Below are 17,341 nucleotides of genomic sequence, written 5' to 3'. Positions count from 1 at the left end.
TCAAGCGTTTATTAAATACGCTACGCCTATGAACCTGTTGATATAAGCTAAGCCTTCGACAGTTGGCCCCTCAAGTATGATAATAATATTTACAGGAAGTTGGCCAAATTTCGAAGCTCGCAGACACAACCAACCGCACCCCTGAGCAGCCAACTGCATCACAACTTGATCCTGGTCCGTGAGGCTCTTGAGTTTTGACAGTTCTTCCCATGCGATGTGCATGCCAAGTGGAGCTCCCCAACTCTGAAACCGGGCTGATCAAAGCCTCAAGACGAACGGCTGCCATCCAAGCAGTGAGCCGATCTTCCCCATTGCAATGATCATACCGACGTACCGGATGTCGCTCATTGCCAAGACACGACCAGACTTTTGACAGCCGGCACTCCTGGCAAGGAACACCCCTACATGTAATACTCGAACGGGCATCTTTTGACTGCTCGCGTCTCACCGGCAAAGTCACAGTTACCTCCGACCGTGGATGTCACCCTTGCACTTCCGTCCTCGGCTGTCGCAGCCCATGTAATTACCAAAACGTTGATCACTCGTGTTGGCGGGAACAAGGTCCGATGTGCAGTTTGCGAGTGTCTGACACAGTGACACTGTACTGGTCTCTCGCCTCCTTTTCGTCCCTGCTGGTCTTTCTAGAAAAGGCCAGACTTCTGCTTGCTAACCTAGATGTTGTCAGTGCAGCACATGTAGCCTGTCGAGTACAAAGCCGCCATCCATCGATACAAGTACAAACTACTAGTACCGAGCTCACAAGCAGCAAACTCAATTCGATTTGATCAACTAAAATGGCACAAGTACCTCCAGCGCTGATCGAAAGCCGCGCCGAATATGCCATTGGGTCCTTGATCCTCGCCACGCGCTGGCTGCTTCGTCTCAAGACACTCGGCATCCGCGGCTGGCACTGGGACGACTGGTTCTCCGTCTCGGTGTTTGTGTGGCACTCGGCCCTGTTTGCCATGGTCGAGTACCTCGCCGTCGTGGGGGCTCCTCTGGGCTTCACGCAGGAGATGCGCGAGGCGTTGACGCCAGAGATGAGGGTACAGCTGGAAAAGGGGGGCCAAGGGCATGTATGCCTCCTTTTTCATCCTCATTTGTTTTGTCTGGAGCGCAAAGGCAGTCTTGATTGCCTTTTTCTTGCAGCTGACGTATGTGCCCTTATTCAACCGTGGCCAGATTCGTATTCGAGTGGATGGCAGACAATGCTAACTGCATAACAGACGTCGGACACGCATGCACACGTACGTCTGGGCAACTGCCGGTGTAGCTGGGGCGTGCTTCATTGCGGCCTGCTTAACGACATTCCTCCATTGTCTTCCCATACGCAGGAACTGGCAGATCCTCCCCGACCCAAGCTTCGAATGCTCTGCCGGCGTGGCCCAGAATATCGCCATTGCCGCTGGCAACGTTCTCGTCGATGCGCTACTCCTCGTGGTCCCCGTTCGCATCCTACGGGATGTACCCCTGATTCTCTGGCGTCGTGTGGGCATCATCTTCCTCCTGTCGTTGGGGTTGTTTGTCATGGCCATGGCCGTAGCACGCTGCATTCTTTCCGTCGACAATGGCCCTGGAGTGGCCCAGTCCTCCGTCTGGGTTTTCAGAGAGGCATTGGTCACCCACCATCTTCGCCATCAATGCGCCCATATTGACGGCCCTTTTCCGCAGAGAAACGTGGCAAACGCGCTGGAGTCAGAAGAAGAGCTCAGGGTATCAAAACACAGGGTCTGGGTTGTCATTCAGCGAGTCGGCTGCCACTCGATCCGGACGCAAACGGGCAGTGGGCGGCTCGCAGATTATTGGGAAAGATTGTGAGATTTACACAATGGCTGATGTCAAGACGGATAGCAAGGAGAGCACGAGCGATCTGATTTTAGAGAGGGATCATCATGTCCCGCGGATGGCTTGAGATGATGATGGTGTTTGTGGAACAGAGAGATTTTCTCTATTCTCTTTCGTATAAGAGCTCAATATACTTGTTCTGGCCTTGAAAAGAGCGTGGTCATATGATGCGAGTCCAAGTTTGCTTGCTACAGAGGCCATCTCGACAAGTACAATCTATCAGACTCAACAGTCTACATGAACGGCCCGGGTAATCAGCGAACAGAGGATGAGGTTCCACGGCAAACGCTGTCAGCCAGTGATACGGTTCGAGCATGCCCAATATACATCTATTGCGATCTAATACACACGACCTTTTTGGCTAACCTCCAAGCCGGGTCACGACACATTGAAGCTACTCCTGCTCATCCTAGTGTCTTGTTCAGCCAGGCAAACTGGTACCTGTTCCACTCCTGCCCAGCTCCAACTTGGACGTGATATCCAGCTGTTCCATTGAAGAACTTGTAAGTTGCCTTATCGCCCAGTGCGTCCTTGACAACCTCCGGCTGGCCAGCGAAGAACCCCTCGAACTCGGAATCGACGACAAGGACGGGTACGTTGATCTTGTCAACAACGTTCTTGAGAGTGTACTGCTTGAGCGATTGGAGCCATAGGTACGGGGAATGCTGTTTGAAGCACCACAGTCCGTGTCCTAGACCCCAGCGCACGGTTGTAGGCACCTGTGGGCTATCCAAGAGCGGCAAGGCAGCCTCGTTAAATTCCTCTTGCTTGCCCGCAGCGAGAAGTTCCTTCAGGTCCGGGGTCAGCTGACCGGCGTATCCCTCGTAGATATCCCACACGCCGCCATTGAGAATAAGAGCCTTGATCCGAGGCTCAAACGCAGCGGCACGAGCGGCTAGATACCCACCCATGGAAACGCCAACAAGGACCAGCCGGTCTTCATCGACGAAGCAGCCTTTGCGGTCCATCAACTCGTCGATCACGGGCGTGAGAACCTTCTCCCACTCGGGGATGAAACCAATGTCATCATTGCGACGAACCGTGGGCTGCCCTGGCCCTTCGTAGGTCATGACATTCCAGCCACGGGCCAAGGCTGGTACGACGAACGAGTGGTATGAATCTTCCTGGCCGGCATCGTATCCGTTGCCGATGACCAAGGTCGGCCGTTTGACCGCGTCGGCTGCGGCTGTGTACCAGATTGCTTCAATGGTGAAGTTGTCGGTCGGGATCTGGATACGTTCGCCAGGAACGGGCAGTGCAGCAAGCGCCTTGTCGAACGCAGCGCGTTGCTCGAGCCAGAAGCTGTTGATACGCGGGTCCGTCCAGTTCGCATGGTTGTAGAAGTCGGCCTGACGGTAGTAGCTCGATGCGGCGAACCAGGCTTCGCGGACGTTCAATGGATCGTACGCATTGTCCGCATCCTCGGCTAGCTTCTTGGTGTATTCGGCCAACGCGTGGAAGGTCTCCAGCCAGCTGGTCAAGTTCCCGGCCTCGATGTCTTTCGCTGCGGCCAAGACGTCGTTGACGTCGCCAGCCCCGAATATGGTGTTTCCGAGGGTGAAGAGCAGTTCGAAATGGAAGCTTTCGTCCTCGCTCAAGAGGATGATGGGATCCTCCGGCTCCATGTCCTTTGGCGAAGATGATGGCCCAGAGTCGCGGGAGAGAATGGAGCTTGAGGCTACCGTTGTCCCCAGCAGAATAGCGCTGAACAGGGAAGTTGACTTCATTTTGAAAGGCACTCGAAAGTAGGAAGATCAGGTAGAGTTGTTGATGACGGTATTGAATATTGATCACGTCACAATGTTCGCGGCGATGCACTGCCTTTGATCTTCATTTGCTTGTGCTCGCAATCTGTTCCAGCGAGAGCAACCCACAACCAACCTGGACCTACGTATACACTATGCACCAGCCGTGCATCGAGCCTCTTTGCGATTGGTGTTTTCCTGGTTCATGTTCGCACTCGGGTTTCCTGGTTGCGCACTCCCAGGGGCCAGGTCGCCAGGATTAGGAACCATGAAGCTCCCGTGAATAATACCGCGACGACTAGGACGGAAAAGGCAACTTCTTTGCGATTGGTCGCCTTGTAATGCTCTGCCCCCCGTCATCCATGCGCCATAAGCATAGCCCAGCCCATAAGACCCAAGTCTTACTAGCAACACGCAAAGTCCAGTAGATGAAAAGGCCTGGACCAGATGCGGCGAATCGCAAACAGAACCGGCCGCGTGGCAACTCTCAACCAGAAGCGACATCGGCCCTCGTGATCATTGCGCAGCAGACTGGACATGGTCAACCATGGCCCCTCAAAGGGCTGCTCGACATGTCGCAAACGACGCGTCAAATGCGACGAGGGCAGGCCAAATTGTCGTGAATGCCTCCGGCTGCGACGGGTGTGTGGAGGTTACGAGCCAGAGAAGAAGATACGCGGGATTCGGTTCAAGGACCAGGGTACTGGTGCAAGGCTCCTTTCGCCCATATCACGGTCCAGGAGCCCTCGCATGTCGACAACGCCACATGCAGAATGGACAAGGCAGGCTGTCATGCCAGCAACGATTACCCCCAGCGACGAATCATCCGCTGTCTGCTTCTTCCTCACCTCGATCGCGAGCTTAGGACGCAGCTTTGACTCGACCCAGGGCTTCCTGGAGCCTCTTTTCCCTGTCGTAGCCAAGGAGCATCCGGATTCTGTCCTCTCGACCGTCCTGACCGCCGTGTCAACAAAACTCTGGAGTTTGTGGAAAACCCCGACAGACAGCTATCAAACGCCTCATCCTCCGTTCACCAGGGCGTTGAGTCGCCTGCAAGCAGCTCTTAATGATCCCCTCGAGCGGTCAAAGGACAGTACCGTCCTCGGCGCTATCTTGATGCATTTCTACGAGAGCCTCGCTGCTCGATCGACGCACCAGCGTACCATGCGCGCCCACCAGGACGGGGCTCGTGCATTGCTCGAACATGGCGCCGGGAGCGTCCCGGACTCGGATTGTCGCGCATACTTGAGGAGCTACCTGCGGCACTGCGATGTGTCGACATTTATGGAAATGCAACCGGACGACACCGCGAGCTTGGATGTATGGTTCGATGCGGGTTGGGACGATTCTATGCCAGCGAACCCGAGTGCAGTCTTGGACCTGATCGGGCTCTCGATTGCCGATTTGCAAAAGAGACTATCCGCCTTGATGTGCGGGCTGGCCAAGAATAACCTGGACAGTCTGGCCCTCGCGACTTGGTGGCAGGACGCTTCGTCCGTTGACGCTCAACTCTTGGGTTGGGTTCAGTTGGTGCCGGCCTCATGGCAGCCTTATGCAAAACCCGAACAGGACAGCTTTGCTTATTTTGGGTTCTGCGATATATACCCGACCGTCCAGATTGCCACCATCTGGAATGTATGGCGCGTTTGTCGGCTCATGGTCCTACGGATGGAGCTCTGTCTGCTTGCGAAAGCGCCCCCCGAGACGCTGCAGCAAACCATCTCGATTGCTACATGTACCGAGGAATACAGTTTCCCAGATCCCAATCGCGGCAGGGAGTTGGTGGACTCCATCTGCCGGTCCATGCCGTTTTACCTGGGCAACCGCCAAAATCACGGAGGCATGCGCGACCTCGCGGACCCAGCGATCAGAATCCCCAACTACCACGACCAAGACTTGGACGAAGCCGTGCGTACGCAGTATCTCCGAGGGGATCAAGCGATGAGTCTCCTCGACTACAGGCGACATGTACTGGTTCAAGGCCCTTCGCACGCACTGCTTCACTTGAATAGTCTGATCAAAGTGCTGTCAAAGGAGGGCGGAGAGCTCATCTGTCGTGGGTTGCGTGGGGACCAAGTCGTCTGGATACGGCAACAGTTTCTCAGGGTCTGCAAACTTACTGACCCGGTCACGCAGCGATGACCACGGCAGCATGTCGACGGACGTCAAGTGCGGATGCCGAAGCCGGGGTCTTGCAGACACGTGAGGTCGAGCACTTGGGCGATATTATCTTCTTGAATTCAACACAGTCCTCCTACCCTAGAGCTCCATGTTCGGAACCGAGAGCCAATCATCTTATACCGCGTCCAGCCGCGAGCTTGCCCAACGCGCCCTATGATACGCCCTACGACGCCGCTATCATAGTGGGCTCCATCCAGTCTACGGATACCTAGGACCAGACAATCAGTCGCTGGTCACATGGAGACTCGGACGGCAATGTATGGGGATCGGAGTCCAGGAATCCTGGATCCGAGTGCGGAGAAGGCACGCTATGATCAACAACATAAAACCCCCAGAGCCGAGTCCCGACACTTGTCCATGTAAACAGACACCTCCACCTCACAATAGATTCAGCTTTCACTCAGTCGTTCTTTTTTCTCATCCTCCTCCCTTTTAGACTCCCTCTTCGAATCCCCTTTTCTCTGAGAGCAAATCAAGAATGAAGCTCGCCGACTATCTCTTCCAGCGCCTGCACCAACTGGGTGTCAAGTCCATGCATGGCGTACCTGGCGACTTCAACCTCACCCTCCTCGACTACGTGCAGCCAAACAACCTCCTCTGGGTCGGCAACGCCAACGAACTCAACGCCGCCTATGCAGCCGACGGCTATGCGCGCCTCACCGGTCTCGGTGCGCTGGTGACCACCTTTGGTGTCGGTGAGCTGTCAGCCATCAACGCCATTGCGGGTGCGTATGCCGAGAGAGTGCCCGTGGTGCACATTGTGGGCATCCCTACAAGGGCGCAGATCAACGGGAGGGCCCTGGTCCATCACACCTTTTGCGATGGCGAGTTTGGCAGGTTCAGCGACATGGCGGCGCGGGTCACGGCTGCGCAGACTAGGCTGCTCGATGCGCGTGTGGCGTGCGACGAGATTGATCGGGTCATTGCCACCTGCATGAGGGAGTCCAGACCTGTGTATATCGAGGTACCCGTTGATATGGTCGGCGCTGAGGTCGACGGGTCTGCACTGAAATCGCCTATCACAATTTCTGACGCAATTCCATCATCAAACGTTGATGCCGCCCTGGAAAAGATCCTGGCCAAGGTCAAGGAGGCGAAAAAGCCCATGATCCTCATCGACGGCGAGACGCGGCCCATGGACATGATCAAAGGAGTGGAAGACATCATGAAAGCCACAAACTGGCCTACCTTTACGACATGCTTCGGCAAGGGACTTGTCGACGAGACGGTGGCCAACTTCCACGGTATCAATATGGGTGCCTTTGACCTCCAGGAGAGACAGGACTTTATCAAGGATGTCGACCTGGTTTTCTCCTACGGACCTCACAACAGCTGGACAAACACGCACGCCTACACCAGCATCCCAAACCCCGAAATCACCATTGCCTTCCAGGACACCAAACTCATCATCGGCGGGGACATCATTCGAGATGTTCCCGTCAAAGTGATAACCGATCGTCTCCTCGAGTCTTTCGCAGCAGGGTCGTTCAAAAAGTACGACACTTACCCAACCATCTCGCGCGACTACGCTATTCCCTACTCTGACGTGTCCGACAACGACATCCTCGCGCAAGATCGCCTATGGCACGTCATGGCCAACTTCCTACGCCCCAACGACGTACTCCTCGCCGAGACAGGCACACCCGGCTATGGCGCGCGCGAGATGCCCCTGCCCAAGGGCGTGCGGCTCTTCAACCCAGCAACATGGCTGAGTATCGGGTACATGCTCCCCGCCACGCAAGGCGCGGCGCTCGCCCGTCGCGACCAGAGCGCCTCGGGCGAGGACGCGCGCACGATCCTCCTCATTGGCGACGGTAGCTTTCAGATGACAGCGCAGGAGCTGGGCACGATTGTCGCGCACAATCTCGACGTGGTCGTCTTCCTGATCAACAACGCCGGGTACACCATTGAGCGGTGCATCCACGGGCGGGAGCAGGCGTACAACGATGTTGCCGACTGGCGCTACCTCGAGGCGCCCAAGTTCTTCGGTGCTAAGGAGGATACTTTCACCGCGCGGGCCAAGACGTATGGCGAGTTGAAGAACATTCTGCAGGACAAGAGAATGAGTGACGGCAAGGGGTTGAGAATGGTGGAGATTATGCTGGACAAGGACGATGCACCCAGGGGGCCCTTGGTTGGCCTCATGGCGAAGCAAAAGGGTACTTAGTCTTTTGGCTAGTCTCTGAATCCTTCACCAAAGTGCAAAAACTGGCCACCAGATTTTACGCTGCTCTCGTGAATCGGATCAAGTGCTTGCCTCGATTCTAATGGCCCTTGCGCCCTGCCCTCTTATCTGTGCAGATTTAATAAGCGCCGAAGATCGCCAACAGCCGCGTTTACGGCTTTGTGAATGTATCCAGCAAGTCCGCCCACCGAACTTGATGCAGTCTGTCAGTCAGCCTTGTGGATCATGCATTGTGATGAGACCCTGCCAAAAAGAGATTGTGGCCCCGGGCATTAGCAGCGTTATATCCAGCGTCTTTCGCCATTCTAATTTTCTATTCTCTATGCATCTTGATCTGTACTGTCTTAAGCCTTTTCCTTGGCAGACTCACTGACCGTAGCACACACCGTATAATCCACGCCGTACTCTGATCAGAGCCATGACACCAGACGATGTTCTCCACTCCAGCGAGACCTTGGAGAATGACATTCGATCCTTCATCAACAAGGTGCCCTCGTCAAACCTTGAACTACAAACGGCAATGTCCAACGTCAGCCGTATCATCTCGACCGTTCCACGACTACAAGAGCACCCTGAGCATGATGCGTCCGGCCTTCGCTACGAGCAGCTGCTCCCTGGAGTGGAAGCAACCACGCAACGCATCAGCAAAATATTAAAGGATCATCATTTCTGTCAGAACGGCGACTGTGATCAGATCACTTCCACCAGCCCACGACTTGAGGAAGCCCATGAGCATGATGCCACGGGTCTTCGCGACAAGCTGCTTGCCAGAGCGAGATCGACCAAACACCACGTCAGAAAGATGGTAGACGGTCGTTATCGCCATGAGAGATCCAAAAGGCGGCAGATTTTAATCGCCACCTTGAGAAGATGGAAAGATATCGGTGGTCTTCCACAGAGAGTGAAGCCGTTTTCGACGCGAACAAAATGCTTGGCGCATACTGCCTCGCTCTAGATCTCGCACAATATGCCCTTGACTTTACATCAGATGCGAACCGCGGTCCCTCTCAGCGGGAACGAGTCGTCAGGTCATTAAAGGATGCTGTCGAATATCTCAAGTACTGCATGGCTCAAAAGGGATGCGGTTCGTTTGACACAGGCGCCTTTATGGACTTCTTCTCGAGTGTCACCGAAGTCACGGGTGTCGAGCCAGTATACCCAGATTCGATAAAGTCGCCGCGAGGGACCTCGTCATCACCGCGGTACCACCCTCCAGCCTACCGTCAAGAACCGACAGCATGCGGTAAAAAGTCGCCTCTGTCCAGCTAAAGACCAGCGAGCAGGGTGGGACGTGGACGCTCCATGGTGCGAGGAAAACAAGAGGGCGTAACGTCGGTATCGAGCGAGAGTGTTGGGTCTACTGAAAGGACAACGGCTACGTACAGTGCGATGCGGCACACAAGAGTGTGGCCATTGACTGTCGGAGCGTACTTCTTTCTCCTGACGGCCCGGCGTTTGCATGCTTTGATTCGGCCAGGGGGAAGCTTTCGTGTGGGATGTTTGAATATGTGTTATGCTGAATGCAATCTACCGCTCCATAGAAGAAAACTAGAACGCCAAGCTATAGGTATCATCACTCCAACCATGTATCGCCTTAATCCCACCAGCAAATCCCTGGTATCCAACTTCCGCCCGTCCTCGCCTCAAGCAGACCCAACCGCCAAGCTGCCAAAGTCAACAACCGTGTACAATTGCCGCAGGACCTCCATCTTCTCCCGCATATACGCCCTCTCCTCGGGCGAGATGCGCTCAAAGCGAAACAAAAATCCAACGACAAAGATAAAATCCTCCATCCGGCTCTTAACGTCCTCTTGACTCGCCGTGTTCCCCGGCGGAATGGCGAGCACGTCCGCCACCGTCGTGGTGATCTCAAACAACTTCTGGAGTATCCCGCTGCCGTGCCGCCCGACACTGGCAAACGTCGACAGCTTGGACACGAGTGATCGCAGCTGAGACGACAGCCGGTGGGCGGGGAAGTGCAGGGACAGACCCTGGTGGCTCGTGTCGGGCGGCGCGCTGCGCAGCAGACCGTGCGACAGGGCCAGTTGCCAGATGAGCGTGCGCAGCCACAGGCGCGTCACGAAGATATCAGCATGCTGCAGCTCCGTCAGACCGCCCTGCCCTCGAATCCGTAACTCCTCTTCGGCCTGTGCGGTCTCGACCTCGTGCGCGTCGAGCTGAGCTTGCTTCCTCTCCACCCACTCGGCCGTCATGGGCTCGACATCCGTATGCCACGACTGTTGCTGCGCCGTCCAGTGCTGCAAAAAGGAATCATCCATGGCCGCGAAAAGGGTCATGAGTCGCTTGAAGCCGCAGTCCACGTGGGCGGGTATAGTCTCGTCTTCGAGAGGGAGACCCGTGCTGAGCGGCGGGAGGATGCTGGGACACCCGCTCATGATGGTGACGAACTTTTCGTGGATGAAGCATTCCCAGTACAGCCGTTGGCGGCGGGCGAGCTCGTGCTTGGGGAGGTCTTTGAGGCGAGAGATCTTCATGGTCTGCATGAGAGCGATGGCCTCGCGTAGGATGGCGAAGCTGCGCTCAAACAGGCGAAAGGCCATCATGCTGATCTCCATGAATATGCATGTCATGACGCGTTTAACGGTGACGGGCAGCTCGGCAATGTTGGTCATGCCGTGGCGTCGCGTGACGCCGCCCAGGTCAGCCAGGCGATGGGACGCGAGGCAGCGCTGGATTAGATCCGTCATTTGCGTCGCGACGTCCCCGTTGAGCGTCGTCCATGATATCTGTGTGAGGTTGATCGTGACGGCGGCGAAGCCGTAGACGAGCGCCGCATCCTCGTGGGAGGAGCCCATTGTGTCAATGGCAGCGCGCATCTCGTCCGTCGTGATGATGGGACTGAGTGGGTAGACAGCCGACTCGTAGTCTGGGAGGAGGCGCTGGAAGAAGGCGGGCGTGTACTCGATGGCTGTCCCCGTGCTGCTTGCCGGTGAAGGCGCATTGATGATTCCAGCGACTGAGGTCACAGAGGGCGGACTCATTGATTGCGGCTGGTGTGGGTGCGGCTGGTAGTGAGATTGGGCCGGTGCCGGTGCCGGTGTTTGTTGCTGGTAATGAGGCTGAGCATGATGCGAATAGTGAGGCCCGGATTGCTGCTGCTGCTGTGGTGTTGCGATGATCGCGCCAGGTTGTGAAGACGCTGGTGGCGGTCCATTGCCCCCTCGAAGCTGCTCAACCAGCCTGTTCCTCACGCCAGGCTTCCTCTTGCCCGTGGGTGGCGAGAACTGGCAGGGCAGGTCGAGATGGGCACATTGTGAGCAGGGCTGGCTGCCGCTGCACTTGACCTTGCGGACGCGGCAGCCATCGCAGGCCTTGTTGATGCGGCTCCCCATGGCCGTCTGTCCGTCGAGTGACTGACTGGCTACTCTTGGGCGAGACTCATGTCTGTGGCGCGTCGTCCATGTAGGGGCACGAGTGATGCCATGAGATGCGCTGGTTTTGTCGTCACCGGTGGCCGGCGGTTCTTGGTAAGTGAAGATGATGGCGATGGTGACAAGGGCAAAGGCAAGGCTCAGTGTTTAGGTAGGAGTTTCAGTCAGGTCACGGGGCTGGGGATCAACGGATTGAAGCCCTGATTGTGGCTTGAACGGTTACCAAAATCGGAGTCTTCCCCGCCATGCACAATTGATTGCCCCCGCAATCTCAGCCCCTTTCTCATGACACCTTTTAGTACAGTGGCTTACCCTACATACTCCTTGCCTCGACCCACGGTCTGCCTGGCAATCTTGCACTACTAACAAACATCGCATTGGCAAGCGCGAAGAATCACCAGGGGAAAATATATTGTCCTTCAGGCATACCTTATCCTATGTAGTCATTCTGTGAATGGTATATCTTTGAAAACCCTGTCAAATCCCGTCCCATCACCCCGTCTCACTTTTTCTCCTCAAACCATTCTCCCTCCTGTTTTAGACAGTCATGCCTGCGGTGGGGTGCTGGTCAACGCCCAAGCCAAAGGCACGCTTAACGGCCTTCCACGACTCAATGAGGGCAATGTAGAGCACGACGCCACCAGCGACAACACCCCACTCCCACGTCAGACCACGGTGCTTGAACACCTCCGTGTTGAAGACGGGAATGTAGATGATGGGGAAGGTCATGACGAAGCCCGCAATGACCGACCAGAACAGGAATTTGTTGTGGTAGATGGTCTTGAACACCGAGAAGGGCCCGGACCAGCGCTCGTCCATGGCGAACAGCGAGCGGTGGAAATGCTTGACCTCCCACGAAGTGACCAACAACAGGAAGCTGAGGGTCGCAAAGGTGGTGGCACGAGCCTCGAAGATGAGGTTGCAGTGAGAGCCGCCGTCCGTGTTGCAGCCCGTGTCCAGGTCCACAAAGCCCTTGCCAGGGCCGGCGTAGGCGACCAACATGAAGACCATGAGACAGACGGAGCCCATGCAGGTACCGTACACAAGCTGGTCGCGAACGAGATCCATGGTGAAGACACCGGTGCGGAGACTGCGGGGAGGGCGCTGCAGGATGTCAAGCTGGGCCTCTTCCAGACCGAGACCAAGAGCGAGCGGCGATGAGGTGATCAGATTGGCCCACAAGATCTCCAGCGGAGAAAGAGGGAAGACTGAGTTGTTGTCACCGTCCTTGAAGGCGAGACCGATCAAGAGGAGAAGGACCTGCGCCAAGTTGGACGTGAGAAGATGGAGGAGGAACTTTTGAATGTTGTCAGACAAACGACGTCCCTCCTTGATACCGGTAACAATGGAAGCAAAGTTATCGTCAGTGAGAACCATGTCGGAAGCCTCCTTGGCGACATCACTCCCACGGTCACCCATAGCGATACCGACGTCAGCCTGCTTCAAAGCAGGCGAGTCGTTGACACCGTCACCAGTCATAATACAGAAGGCCTTGCGACGATGCAGAGCCTGGATCATGCGGACCTTGGTCAGAGGGCTGCAACGAGCCAGGACAACAGGGAGGTTTTCTATCTGGTCAATCTGGTCATCCGAAAGGGCGCCAAAGTCGGCAGCGGCCATGACGGCGTTGGGAGGCAAAGCCATACCCTTCTTGATCAGACCGATTTCGTAAGCGATGGATGTAGCCGTCTTGATGTGATCACCAGTCACCATGTGAACAGTGATGCCAGCACCGTGGCAGGCTTGGATAGCACCCGCGGTTTCCTGGCGGGGAGGGTCATAGAGACCAGCCAGACCGAGGAACTTGAGATTCTTCTCGACCTTGGCGCGGTCGTTGACATCTTCGGCTGGGGAGTCGCCCATGGGCTTGGACGCGATACACAAAACGCGGAGTCCCTGTTCGGCAAGTGCATCAGCCTTGGCGAGGATTTCGTTCTTGAGCTTCTCATCTTCGTCGAGGTACGTCAACATAACCTCGACAGCGCCCTTGGTGTAGGCGGTACGAGTACCCTCAATCTTGTTGCCGTAGACAACCGACATACACTTGATGGAGGAGTCGAAGGGGTGCTCGGCCAAAAGGTCGTCGCCGTTGCTGTGGTTCTTGCCAAAGCGCATAGCAAAGACCTTAAGCGCGATTTCAGTGGGTTCGCCCATAGCCCTCCACTGTGAATCGCTATCATTGGCGGTGGTGACGCTGCTGGAGTCCGTCTCGGGCTCCTTGCGGCCATCAGTGACCGTGGAGTTGTTGCACAGAATCAAGGTGGTCAGGAACTGGCTGAGAACACTCCCGGCGAGCGGAGCAGACCAGGAGACAGTACCGCTGCCAGGGTCGTAGGGGTCACCAGCGCCGGTGACGCTACCCTCGAGGTCATTGCGGAGCCACACCTTTCGGGTGATCATGCGACCTTGAGTGAGAGTACCAGTCTTGTCGGAGCAAATGTTGGTGACACCACCAACAGCCTCGAGCGAGGGCATCTGACGAACGATGACGTTACCCTTGACCATGGCCTTGGTGGCCACAGCCATGGTCACAGTCAACACAGCGAGTAGAGACTCGGGGATGACGGCGACACCAACACAGATACCGTACAGCAAGACTTCATCGGAAATGTCGAACTTGCTGGCGGCGAAGACAATGATGGCGAGGAGGATGGCCAAGCCAAACAGCAGCAGGGCGAACTTGCTGAGCGTGACCTGGAGGGGAGTGCCCTCAAGACCCATGATTCCGCGGAAAGACGTGTACGCCTTGATGATGAACTTGGCGAGAGGGGATTTGCCGGTGGTGTCACGCTTCTCCTGGCGGAGGAGCTCGGCAATCTGGCCGACCTCGGTTTCCATGGCAGTCGCAATGACGATACCGGTACCGCGGCCGCGAGTGACAGAGCTACCAGAGTAGACCAAGTTGGTGCGGTCGCCAATGGGCATGTCAGAGTCCTGGAAGACGGCCTCGGGCTTCTTGGACATGGCGATGGATTCGCCAGTGAGGAGCGCCTCGTCGGTGGCGAGGTTGATGCCCTGGATCAGACGCAGGTCGGCAGGAATCATGTCACCGGTCGCGAGGACAACAATGTCGCCCTTGACAAGCGTTTCCGCCTTGACCGTGTCGCTGACTCCATTGCGGATGACCTTGCACTTGGGGGTGGAGAGGGCGTAGAGAGACTGGATGGTCTGCTCGGCGCGGTAGTCCTGGACAAGGCCCACAACAATGTTGAGGACGATGACGGCCGCAACGACAGACCCCTCAATGTAGTCGTCGATGGCAAAGGACAGGACCGTGACGGCAATCAGGACCACTGTCAAGGCATTGGCGACCTGAGCCAGGAAGATCTCCCAGAGGGACGGGCCCTTTGAGGTTTTGATGGTGTTCATGCCATCCCGCTCAAGGCGGGCGGCAGCCTCATCGCTGCTCAGACCATGGTCGACGTGAGTGTTGAGGTTCTCAGCGACGGTGCTGGCCGGGAGCGTATGGGGCAAGATTGATTTCTCTATTATCGCATGCTGTGGCCCACATATAGGAGGCTGGTCGTCTGGGCTGGCGAGGGCCGTCGAGTCCGCAGAGGAGTGGGTGTGGAGTGCACCATTCGTACTTTTGGCTTCGGTTTCTCCCATCGAAGGGGTTTGGAGGTAATGCTAAGAAGGGGGGGGTGAAGGGCTTGGGCAGTGGTGCGTTGAAGTGAGGCGAGGTCGAGGTAGTAGTGCTCGACGATGGATAAGGAAGGCTTGCGGGCGAATGTATATTCGGGCGCGAGGCGTTGGGGAGAGAAAGGGGAGAAGATCAGTGAAAGGGACGGGTAGGATCCCGGGCTTTTAATCACGATGGATGGATGGGCGGGCAAGCAAGCAACCGAGCGAGCGAGCGAGGCGAGCGGCCATCCATTCGACGAGACGAGTGAGTGCCAAGTGGGCAGCGTGGGAGACCCGGATGTGGTTGATGCTGCCGGAATACAGGGGTGGGGGGACGGACGCGAGGCCTTGCCCGTCGTGGAAGATGGGGAGCAGTCACGAGCGGGGCTGTCCTTCCCTGTGTACGCGGAGCCAATCGATGCAGATCTCACACACTGTGCTACTCAGGCTGCGGCTGGTGCTTCAGAGGGCCAGCCCGTGCTTCAGGGAGGCCAGTGGCGGACAAAGGTGGCTGAGCTCCCCAAGCCACACTGTGTGCTCTTACCACATCACTCTTGGCCGGTTGCCTCCGGCCAGTGGGCGATCTGGCTTGCTGGGTACCGCGTACTAAAAGGTGCACAAAACCCGCCTGGAAGAAGAAAAGCAAGGGAGCGGTATCAGATGCATCTCATCGTCACACGAGTCCTCGACCGTGCGGGCTTATGTTTGCTTCGCTGTCTAGTCAGACATGGGCCTTTTTCACGATGACATCAGCAGACTGGGAAGGAGCGCTAACAGAGATCCGCCGGGACACAGCGCTGCTTGACTTGAAGCTGGAGGCCTGCAGCGATAGGCGCTGCAAGACCTGGATACTGCGATGATTGGGTGATTGGCCAGGCTCTGGTGCAAAGTATGAGCCGAAGACTGTGCGCATTGTTTGTGCAAGTAGATAGAGCTGTCTGGACACTACTGCAGCACGGTGCCGGTCACGGGTTGCTTGATAATGGTGGAGAGCCTATGGCCAATGCTGATTGGCCGCGGATTGCTTCACTGCCCAGCGTCGTCATCAACTGATTAGCCTGGATGATTAGCACAGTAAGAGCCAACTTCCACAATTCAAGAAACAGGGAATGTGCCAACTCTGGTGGCGGTGGGCGCATCATATCAAGCGTCGCTTCAAACGCAAAAGCAGGCAACAACGACGTGCAAAGGACCAGCCTTTGACGAACTGACCTTTCTGAGGCTGGACTGCTGGAGTCCACCGAGTCGAGTCCCATTTAGCGCGAGAGCTTCCCCTCATCCACGGGGCAAAACGTTAAACTTTAATTATCCATGAGCAAGGATTCAATTCACAAGTGGGATACCAAGAAGTGAAGAAAGCCAATGACTTCCCCGACTTCCCAAGGGTGGCACCCTGCCGCCAATGTTCTCGGGAGACAGGAAACTGCGGACAACTTCCGTAGCTGGCTGCATCTGAACGATTTCCCTTGCGCTTGACGACTCGCGTGCCCATTCTTCGATACACTGGTGCAGTCACTTATTCACTTATTGCCCGTGTTTCTACTGCCTCAAAGCAGAGCGTCTATGAGGCACGTACAATTTGCGGCGAACGATCGTCGAGCAGGTGGACAATACGGTGCTTTTTCTTTTTTAAAAAAAAAAAAAAAAAAAAAAAAAGGACGTTGCAATCGAAATGATTTACGTGTATCGAACCCCTCTTCCCGGGACATGAGGCATGCACGTGCGCCGCGCTAAGTTTAAGCATATTTCATCCATTTTGGGAGTGGCATGGTGTTGCTCGGGTTGGCCAATCCTCAGCCGAGCAGGCCACACCTCGCGAATCCTGTGCCGTACGGCTTCAGCAACAACATCTAATTAATTGCTCTCTCTGACGGATATCAATGCAACGAGGGAGGCACAGTCCATGCAGCAGGACGCTTGGCGCAGGCAACTGAAGCAGAGGCATTGCGAGTTGAGTTCCGGATGCATCGTGTCGACCTCCCTGACTGGGGACTGGAGCAGCTAACCATGCAGTATCCTCCGACAGCGCTCGGTCTCCGACGGACCTCCGTGATGAAAGCGCCATCGGCGCCGTGGAACGTCTCTGTGTCTTCGAAAAGCCGACATTGTAAGCCCTGTTCCCGCGTCCGGGAGCCGGAGGCCTCACGGATTCACGCCGGCGGGGTCCCCAAAGGAAACCACCTGCAGGTTGGAAGTCATCCGCACCGCAGAAGTAGGGACCGGTAGCCCATGGCCCACGATACCTCGCATCCTGGCTTCAAATAAAGTTACGCGGGATGCGGGGAGGTATCATTTCGTGCGGACGCACTGTGTGGGCGTGAGCTTAACCCCATGTCCCGAATGCCTCAAAGCGGTAGAACGCGGAGAAC

General features: G+C 56.2%; 7 protein-coding genes across 7 annotated transcripts; 4 read left to right on the top strand and 3 right to left on the bottom strand.

The window, feature by feature from the left end:
* Nucleotides 1–500: 500 nt before the first annotated feature.
* Nucleotides 501–1,818, top strand: F5Z01DRAFT_737190 (uncharacterized protein; the record flags this gene model as incomplete). The annotated part of the gene is made up of 3 exons (XM_046266799.1): nucleotides 501–1,076; nucleotides 1,123–1,154; nucleotides 1,227–1,818. The coding sequence occupies exons 1-3, from the start codon at nucleotides 795–797 to the stop codon at nucleotides 1,816–1,818; spliced, it is 906 nt and encodes a 301-aa protein (XP_046117746.1). The 5' UTR covers nucleotides 501–794.
* A 350-nt stretch (nucleotides 1,819–2,168) lies between these two features.
* F5Z01DRAFT_130627 (Alpha/Beta hydrolase protein) lies at nucleotides 2,169–3,850 on the bottom strand. The gene has a single exon (XM_046257564.1). It carries the CDS (start codon nucleotides 3,570–3,572, stop codon nucleotides 2,250–2,252), a length of 1,323 nt encoding a protein of 440 aa, XP_046117745.1. The 5' UTR covers nucleotides 3,573–3,850; the 3' UTR covers nucleotides 2,169–2,249.
* On the top strand, nucleotides 3,850–5,950 carry F5Z01DRAFT_130622 (uncharacterized protein). Its single transcript, XM_046257563.1, has one exon. The coding sequence runs from the start codon at nucleotides 4,128–4,130 to the stop codon at nucleotides 5,730–5,732; it is 1,605 nt and encodes a 534-aa protein (XP_046117744.1). The 5' UTR covers nucleotides 3,850–4,127; the 3' UTR covers nucleotides 5,733–5,950.
* F5Z01DRAFT_130621 (thiamine diphosphate-binding protein) lies at nucleotides 5,949–8,156 on the top strand. Its single transcript, XM_046257562.1, has one exon. The coding sequence runs from the start codon at nucleotides 6,250–6,252 to the stop codon at nucleotides 7,936–7,938; it is 1,689 nt and encodes a 562-aa protein (XP_046117743.1). The 5' UTR covers nucleotides 5,949–6,249; the 3' UTR covers nucleotides 7,939–8,156.
* Nucleotides 8,157–8,374: 218 nt separating this feature from the next.
* On the top strand, nucleotides 8,375–9,225 carry F5Z01DRAFT_674700 (uncharacterized protein; the record flags this gene model as incomplete). Its single annotated transcript, XM_046265074.1, has 2 exons — nucleotides 8,375–8,761; nucleotides 8,824–9,225. 2 exons carry the CDS (start codon nucleotides 8,375–8,377, stop codon nucleotides 9,223–9,225), a joined length of 789 nt encoding a protein of 262 aa, XP_046117742.1.
* A 374-nt stretch (nucleotides 9,226–9,599) lies between these two features.
* On the bottom strand, nucleotides 9,600–11,309 carry F5Z01DRAFT_623077 (uncharacterized protein; the record flags this gene model as incomplete). The annotated part of the gene is made up of 2 exons (XM_046261302.1): nucleotides 9,600–10,953; nucleotides 11,116–11,309. 2 exons carry the CDS (start codon nucleotides 11,307–11,309, stop codon nucleotides 9,600–9,602), a joined length of 1,548 nt encoding a protein of 515 aa, XP_046117741.1.
* Nucleotides 11,310–11,732: 423 nt separating this feature from the next.
* On the bottom strand, nucleotides 11,733–15,061 carry F5Z01DRAFT_130650 (uncharacterized protein). The gene has a single exon (XM_046257565.1). The coding sequence runs from the start codon at nucleotides 14,955–14,957 to the stop codon at nucleotides 11,886–11,888; it is 3,072 nt and encodes a 1,023-aa protein (XP_046117740.1). The 5' UTR covers nucleotides 14,958–15,061; the 3' UTR covers nucleotides 11,733–11,885.
* Nucleotides 15,062–17,341: the final 2,280 nt, after the last annotated feature.

The sequence above is a fragment of the Emericellopsis atlantica genome (assembly GCF_019669845.1).
Source record: "Emericellopsis atlantica unplaced genomic scaffold F5Z01scaffold_15, whole genome shotgun sequence".
Lineage (NCBI taxonomy): Eukaryota > Fungi > Ascomycota > Sordariomycetes > Hypocreales > Bionectriaceae > Emericellopsis > Emericellopsis atlantica.
The sequence above is the reverse complement of the archived record's forward strand: the minus strand, read 5'-3'. Positions and strand labels throughout refer to the sequence as shown.

Excerpts from the sequence above, each read along its gene's own strand:
- F5Z01DRAFT_130627 (XM_046257564.1), bottom strand. The coding sequence starts at position 3,572 with ATGAAGTCAACTTCCCTGTTCAGCGCTATTCTGCTGGGGACAACGGTA.
- F5Z01DRAFT_130622 (XM_046257563.1), top strand. The coding sequence starts at position 4,128 with ATGGTCAACCATGGCCCCTCAAAGGGCTGCTCGACATGTCGCAAACGA.
- F5Z01DRAFT_130621 (XM_046257562.1), top strand. The coding sequence starts at position 6,250 with ATGAAGCTCGCCGACTATCTCTTCCAGCGCCTGCACCAACTGGGTGTC.
- F5Z01DRAFT_130650 (XM_046257565.1), bottom strand. The coding sequence starts at position 14,957 with ATGGGAGAAACCGAAGCCAAAAGTACGAATGGTGCACTCCACACCCAC.